We start from the raw sequence: 7,718 nt of genomic DNA, 5'->3' as shown, positions 1-7,718 counted from the left end.
GTGACACCAAGGGTTGCGATCCTGTTACCGGTCAGTAAAAAAGACAAAAAGACAAAAAGCCAAAAAAAAAAAAAAAAACTTAAATGTAAGACCTAAAACTATAAAAATACTAGAGAAAAACTTAGAGGGAAAGTATAAAACATTGGTCTGGGCAATGATTCTTTTTGGATTTGACCACAAAAGACCAGGCAACTAAAGCAGAGATACACAAATGGGACTATATCCAATAAAAGCTTCTGTACAACAAAGGGAACAACAGAGTGAAGAGACAACGTCACTACAGGGAAAAAATGTTTGCAAGCAATACATTTGATAAGGGTTAATATCCAAAATATATAAGGACCGTAAAAAACTCAGTAGTATAAAAAACAACCTGATTTAAAAGTGGGCAAATGAGCTGAATAGACATTTCTCAAAAGTAGACATACAAAGAGTCAGCAGATATATGAAAAAATGTTCAACATTACTAATCATTAGAGAAATGCAAATTAAAACTCTGATGAGATATCACCTCACAGAATGGCTATCACCCAAAAGATGAAAGATAAGTGTTGGTGAGGATGTGGAGAAAAGGGAACCCTTGTACTCTGTTGATGGGAATGTAAATTGGTACAGTCATTATGTAAAACTGTACGGAGGGCCCTCAAAAAGCTAAAAATAGAACTATCCTGTAATCCAGCCATCCCACTACAGGGTTTATATCCTAAGGACTTGAAATCAGTGTCAAAGAGATATCTGAACTCACATTATTTATATATCTGATCTCACATTTTCATTTCAGCATTATTTACAATAGCCATGTTATGAAATTAACCCGTGTCAATCAATGGATGAATGAATAAAGAAAATACGGTGCATGTACCTTATATCTCCTCTCATGCCTCATGCTGCGTCATAACATGGTGGAGAAGTGGAAGGGGAAGCAGGCACATGCAAAAGGGGCAATACGTGGTGGGCGGCCTCAGTTTATAACAACCTACCCTCGCAGTAACTAATTCAGTCCTGGGAGAGCAAGAACTCATTCTCGAGAGAATTATCCCAGTCCTGCGAGTGGAATTAATCCCTCTTAACAACCTAATTGCTTCTTAAAGGCTCTCCCTCCAACACCGCCACAGCAGGCACCAAATTTCCAACACACGAATTCATGGAACACACTCAAACCACAGCACTGTCTCTATTTAAGTATATTTGTGACTACTGATAATCTTTTCTTTTTCCGAATTTTAGATCTGATTCTTAAAATCGTTTTCTATCTCAAGGTCCTAAAGATATTCACTAATATTATCTTCTGGAAGTTTTTATTGCTTTTTACATATCGATATACAATTCTAATGTAATTAATATGTGTATGATGTGAGATGTGTCAAATTTCATTTTTTTTTTTTTTGATAAGTGTATTCAGTCGATCCAGCAGTATTTATTGGCAAGCCCATTATTTCCTGGCTGCTTGATTGAAAATAATTAGATCACAAAACAGGCACAAAAGAGAACATACTGTAAGATTCAGTTTATATATTGTCACTAAGCACGTTTAGGGATACATATCAGGTTTTGAAGGTATACTGAAGCAAAGACGTGATTGCTGTGAAAGTCTGGATGGTGAGTTATGTTGGTGGGAAGGGAGAGCAGTGTAGACGGGAAAAGTCACGTTGGGGCCTCTGGGTTCCAGGCCCAGTGTGCTATTTCTTGATCTGGGTGGCGGTTCCACGGATGTTGGCATTATAATGATCAACTAAGTTGTACATTTATGCTTTATGTGTTTTTCTGTACGTGTGTTCTATTTCACTATATAGTGTTGAAAATGCAAAATATTTGCTTTCCTGAACAGACCACCGTAATCAATATTTATTGAGTATTAGGTGATCAGCATATTTTAATGTGCAGGATTTAACTGCGAACATACTGTGATATAATACACCTACTGCAAGGCTATGATAAGAATTAAATAAAAGAAAGTATCTGGAAGTGCATAATTCAGTGCCTGGTAGGAAATAAACAATAATTCATTATTTGATTTTCCCTTCGTTTATCTGTGCATAATAAGCCCATGGCAAACAGAGTTGGGATAGATCTTTCTCACAGTTCCCAGTTCTTCTATAACAGGAATAGCAGTGAGACATCAGCATCATAGCTTTTTATGTATGCTTTTAATATTAGCAGAGATTTCCCATACAGACATGAAAATGCAGGCAACACGTCTCTTTCACTTTAGATGCTTGGCTGCTCCAAACCTCACTCTACATCTTGCCTTACTCTGAAAATACTCATCCTTCACTAACCATCTAACCATGTCCTAATTCATTCCACTAAAGGAAATTTTCAACCTTTCTTATCAACATCTAACTTAGTCATCTGGTCCTCCCTTGATTTCTCTTTAAGACTTTATCATAAAGATATATCTGCTGGAAATAAGTGATGCCGTCTCACTCTTTATCCCAATTGGTTACAGAAAAAACAAGTAAATCTGAGAAGGGTTGGGGATTCCCAATAGTAAATTTCATTTGCTCTTTTTTCTCCAAAGTGTCTCACCCAAAAGAAAAAAACCAACACCCAGACAGGTAGGAGGACTGATCCCTTTGGGTGCCACCTCCAAAAGGAAAGAAACTAATTTCTTCTAAAAGTCCTCATGTTCCTCCCTTAGTTATTAAATAGTGGTTTCTAGTGAACATCTGGGAATCCACAAAGCCTGGGATTTCTGTTGTCAACACACTATCTCTGTGTCTAATCCTTCATAACCAACCTTGGGTACAATCCTGTGCCTTATTCCAAACATATTTTGGAGATTATTCCATAGCAGGTTACCGAGTCTTTCTCATTTTTTTCTTCCAGCTGCAGAGTATTAAATTATTTGGATGTATATCAGTTTATTCATACATTCCCCTTTGTTTCCAAGCATTGTTTCTGATTTCTCTTCATACATTCCCCTTTGTTTCCAAGCATTGTTTCTGATTTCTCCTAAGGTAAGATCTACTAGGCATTCTCCTATGTCACACAGAAGTATGTCACATAATCTGGAGGGACTCAGAAATACATATTTTCCTTTAGAGTTGTGGCTTTGCCGTGAAGACCTTGTGAGACGACGTAAGGGGAGGAATGCATCCCAAGCCAAAGAGTCAGCATGCTACTCATTTTTATATGAAAGACAGAAAAAGATTGAAGTGTTGAAGCTCATCGTTAACCTAAGTTTAAGACGTACTCAGGTTTAGTTACTTCATTTTGAAATCAAAGTGGAAGAGTCCTAAGAACATGATTATAAAAATTTTGAGGGTATATACTTTACAAGTTACCTGAATTTCTTATATTTGTTGTCCCCTTCCTGTACCCTATGGTGTGATGGGACCTGTGTTTTTGTCTTGGAGAATGCATGGATGTAGGAGTCCACCACGATCAGGGTTCAGCACGTGCTTTCTCCTAGCTCAGCTAAATACGCCTAATTACAGAAAGCAGAAAACCCAGGAAGAATCAAGGAACAAGGCAAGGAAAACTTCCAGGTTCACATCTGACCAAAATTCAGGAATATAAATGAAAACCATTGTTGTATTGTGATGTAATCTTCCCTCAATCTTTTCTTTCTACTTCTTATTCTTGAAACTATATGAAGCAGATGATTGTCACTCCATATTTATTCGAGAAAAATTTAATAAAGTAATGTGCGCAAAAGATGAGTTCAGAGGCACAGGGGGCAGTTAAGGGTTGAATACAAAGGGGACTGGGAAAGAATGAAGATCAGCTACTGCAGTCAACACTGGGAATTCTAGGCCAAGGGCAGAGGCTGAGGAAGGCCACCAGTGAGGACATTTTTTGTAGGGTCACCGAACCAGGAGTGAACCAGTTCCTGAGAAAGACTCTCTTTGTGTGAGCATAAGAGCCAAGCAGGAAACCTTTTCATGCTGCAAAGAAGCTGGGACAGAAAGTTTCTCCTCAGGTGTTGTCGTCACTTCAGCTCAGGAGTCCTGCAGAAGACAGGGGAGAATGTTGTTTCCAGACCTAACTCGACAAACAGCTTATTTCTTCCTCTCTTGGACCTTATGTGATAGCATTACAGTAAAAAGAAAAAAAAATTCTTACGTCTCCTTGAGACAATGCTTCTTTAGAGCACAGGCCTTTTATTAAGTGGAGAGAAGCAGCTTTATTATAAATCGCCTGATCAGAAATTTGAATTCAACACCTTTCCTACTATTTCTTTTTCAGGTATTGTCACCTCTACCATCTATTCTAGGGAAACCAAATCTATCTCTAAAAGAGGATTAAAGGGCATTACCTGTTGGCTGAAGTCCAGAATGTCCTGGGATAGAAAAGGGAAGATATATACTTTTAAAAAATATGGAGGCAAATCTATCCCCACATACAAAGTCCCCAGCACCAAACCTTCCACCTAGATTTCTCTAAGTCCACAACCCACATTAGCTGGGGGAGAGAGGACAGCAGAAAGTGAGAGTGTGTAACCTACAAAGCTTCTGTCACACAAATCCAGCGTAATTTCAATAGCCTCAGTGGCTCTTCCTTCATTTGCCGCAGGTTCTCTACCCAAGATCTCTATGCTTGTTAACCTTCTCTTGCCTCTGTAAGTCATAACCCCTTATGCTTTGACATAGTAACCATGGATTGTTGATTTCTGGATTTCCAAGAAATCTGAGGTCAAATGGGAAAAGAAAGGCTTTATACAGGGCCATAGCTACACAGATGACTAACTTGAGCAAAGCCATGTTTTTTCCTGCAGTAAAGTCTATGGGTCGTCTCAGTTACCAACAGGTTCCTTACCTTTCTGATTCCTGAAGTAGATGAATAGCCCCACCCCAAGGAACAGTAGGCCCAGCACAAAGCCCCCAATTCCACTCAGCATCCTGCTCTGTGCAGATTCAGACTGTGCCCCTGGGAGAAGAAGCCAAGTTTAGTGATTTTTATCCCAAGTCTAACTTCTCTATTTGAGACCCTGAGATTCAGTGATTTGTGAGGGGGGGAAGAAACCTGAACTAGAAGAGCTAGAATAATTGGTCTTTTCTGGAAAAGAGATTTTAAAACTTCACACTGAGTATCTACAAGGTTCACGCACTGAACTCAATTAAATATCACAGCCCTGAAATGACATCTGATTTATGACGAGTCTGGAACTCAGTGAGGTTAAGTATAGCTTGTCTACGATAACAGAGCTAATAAAAGGCAGAGCTGAGATTGAACTCCCTCATGTCAGGCCCCAACATTGCTCGTCTTCTCAGATCACAATGAACAGCTCAGAGCAGCAGCATCAGAAATGCAAGCCCAGCCCCAGAGACAGGGTCTGGAACCCAGGGCCACCTGGGGACCGTGACCTATAGTATCATGGGAAGGTTCACAGCCTCTTTTCTGCCTGTCAAGTGTAATTGCTTCTTCGGGGGTATAAGTATTTGGAGTAGCTGTTCACAGGGCTACCCCCAGTGACCTGTGCTGAAGGAGAAGAAACAATACAGCAAACAAAAATATGGTGAGGGGAGAGGAGAAACTGACACTAGGAATCAGCAAACCCCCCTTCCTGGTGGGTGAGAAATTTATGAGGTCACAAAGCTTCTCACTCCATTCCACCGTGATAGGGCTCATCCGGCTCGTGTGCGTCACTTGGCAGGTGTAAACCTCTCCACTCTGAGGAACCGTTTCAAGCATCACCAGGGTCTGGAAGGTCCAGTCTCCATTCTGAATCAGGCCTGTGGAGACCACCCCAGTTTCCTCTTTCTGGCCATTCCGGAACCACCTGACTTCAATGTTGCCTGGATAGAAACCATCCACAGAGCAGACCAGGAGGTTGTGATGCTGCAATGGCTGGGTCTTCATAGGATACACAGTCACTGTAGGCTCAACTAGGAGAGAAAAAACGGAGAGAACAGTGAGGAAGGCAGAGTAGTCTCCTTGGCTGGCTGCCTTTCTTTCTTTCTCCAAACCTAGGCTCAAGTTTCAGGCCTGCCTCCCTCAAAGCTGGCCATGTAGCCTAATAATGTCATGAGCCTTGAATTTAACCCTTACAGCAGGGGCCCATTAGATTTGAGAATGTTGGAGAAAACTGCATTTTTTTTTTTCATAGCTCAAAATAGTTTTTCATTGTTTAACTGAAGTGTTTGCAAACCTTTGCAAGGCATCTAGGGTATTCATTAAAAGTGTGATTTCTGGAGCCAGGATGCCTGTGTTCAAATCCAGCCTGTGCCTCTTACTGGCTGATCCTGAGAGAGATTTTTAAATTTCCATCTACTTCAGCTTTCTCACTTACAAAGGCAGATAATGATATTAATTTATCTATTACAGTTAAGTGCTAAAATATGTAAAGCAATGACTAGAACTTAGCCTTCAATATATGTTAACTATTTATTCTTGTTCACTCTGAGAGCAAATATGATTCAAAGAAATATGAATAGATCTTAGGAATGTCATCTCGATGCACTCACAGCATAGAACGCCACAGAAATGGCTCTACCCTGAGAAGCAGGAACAGATAGAGATGATTCTCTAATGCTGTGAGCTGAGTCTGAAGAAAAGCATATGACCTGAAGGACAGGGATAGCAGCAATGAATGACTGTTCATGTCAAAAGTTCTTATATTTTCACTTGGGTGACCAACCCTGCTCTTTTGGAAAACAAAAATTTCTATAAATAGAATTGTTATTTTAGAACTGCCCCTCTTTCTAAACTAATATTTGAGGGCAAGACTGGGTCTGGGACTCATCAATATGTGTGTTTAATGCCTGGGACAATCCCTGACCCCAGCAGACCTTCAATAAATACAATTATTTGAAAAGAAAGAAGGAGAAACTTGGGGAAAACATATTTATAATACCACTAAATGATAGAGTTAAGATTCATGGTAAATCGTTACAAACAATTTTGTGATATATTAAATAAAAGTACTTAAATTCTTAACATGGAAAATAATAAAGAAAATGAAAATGTAAACCATAAACTGGAGAAAATGCTGAATTGAATATCAGTAAAGTGTTAATATTCTTACTGCGTAAAGAACCCATAAAACCACTGAGAAAAACACTAGGACTCAAGAGATAATAGAGGATAGATATTTCTTAGAGCGGTCACTGTAATTGACCAATAGATATGGGAAAAATGTTCAATAGCCATAGAAATCAAGGAAATATTAATTAAAAATTGAAAAGCTATGTAAATTTGCAAGTATTTGGCTATATTAAGATCCAGCAAAGGAGAGTGTGAGGTAGATTGTGTTACAAGTATTCAAAGGAATAATATGTAACTACTTAAATACTATCAGCATTACTTCAAGTAACAAAAGTGTAACTCGAGAAGCTAGTTTCACATTCATTTCAACAAGTAAAAATACATACCCTAAGAAGAAAAGAGCAGGAAATTTAGAATTAAAAGAAGGCACAGAAAGGTCAGAGTTGCCTCAGAGGAGGTCACCTCCCCCCAACCCCGTCCTCCAAATTAGTCTGACGCTTTTACCTCAATGAAATGCTTATGCAAACACAGCACACTTATTTCAGGGGCTCAGGACCAAGAAGGTGTGTGTCAAGGCCAGTGTGTGCCAGGCCTCCTCACAGTATCCCAGACCCCTCACATCCTTCACCTCTCCGCCCCGACCCTTCACCCCAACCACAGACGCCCTAAAGTTCGCCTCCTCACATGGGCAACGTCCCGCCGCACTCACAGTTCCCTGCATTTCCAGCCCCCGCGGCCACCGGGGACGACGTGAGACGCTGCCCCTGCGCCCCCGCACCCACCCCGGA

General features: G+C 40.1%; 1 protein-coding gene across 1 annotated transcript in view; it reads right to left on the bottom strand.

Moving 5' to 3' along the window:
* Positions 1–3,837: 3,837 nt before the first annotated feature.
* Positions 3,838–7,718, bottom strand: part of LOC103582505 (HLA class II histocompatibility antigen, DRB1-9 beta chain-like) — a 10,611-nt gene continuing 6,730 nt past the window's right edge. The window contains exons 3-6 of the mRNA XM_008564079.1: positions 5,550–5,884; positions 4,762–4,872; positions 4,262–4,285; positions 3,838–3,953 (exon numbers count right to left, since the gene is read on the bottom strand). Of these exons, the coding sequence (XP_008562301.1) occupies positions 3,940–3,953; positions 4,262–4,285; positions 4,762–4,872; positions 5,550–5,884 (484 nt within the window). The 3' untranslated portion in view covers positions 3,838–3,939. The remainder of the gene's footprint in view (positions 3,954–4,261; positions 4,286–4,761; positions 4,873–5,549; positions 5,885–7,718) is intronic.

Source organism: Galeopterus variegatus, unplaced genomic scaffold, assembly GCF_000696425.1.
Source record: "Galeopterus variegatus unplaced genomic scaffold, G_variegatus-3.0.2 Scaffold16546, whole genome shotgun sequence".
NCBI lineage: Eukaryota > Metazoa > Chordata > Mammalia > Dermoptera > Cynocephalidae > Galeopterus > Galeopterus variegatus.
Note: the sequence above shows the minus strand (reverse complement) of the source record. Positions and strands in the feature narration are given on the sequence as shown.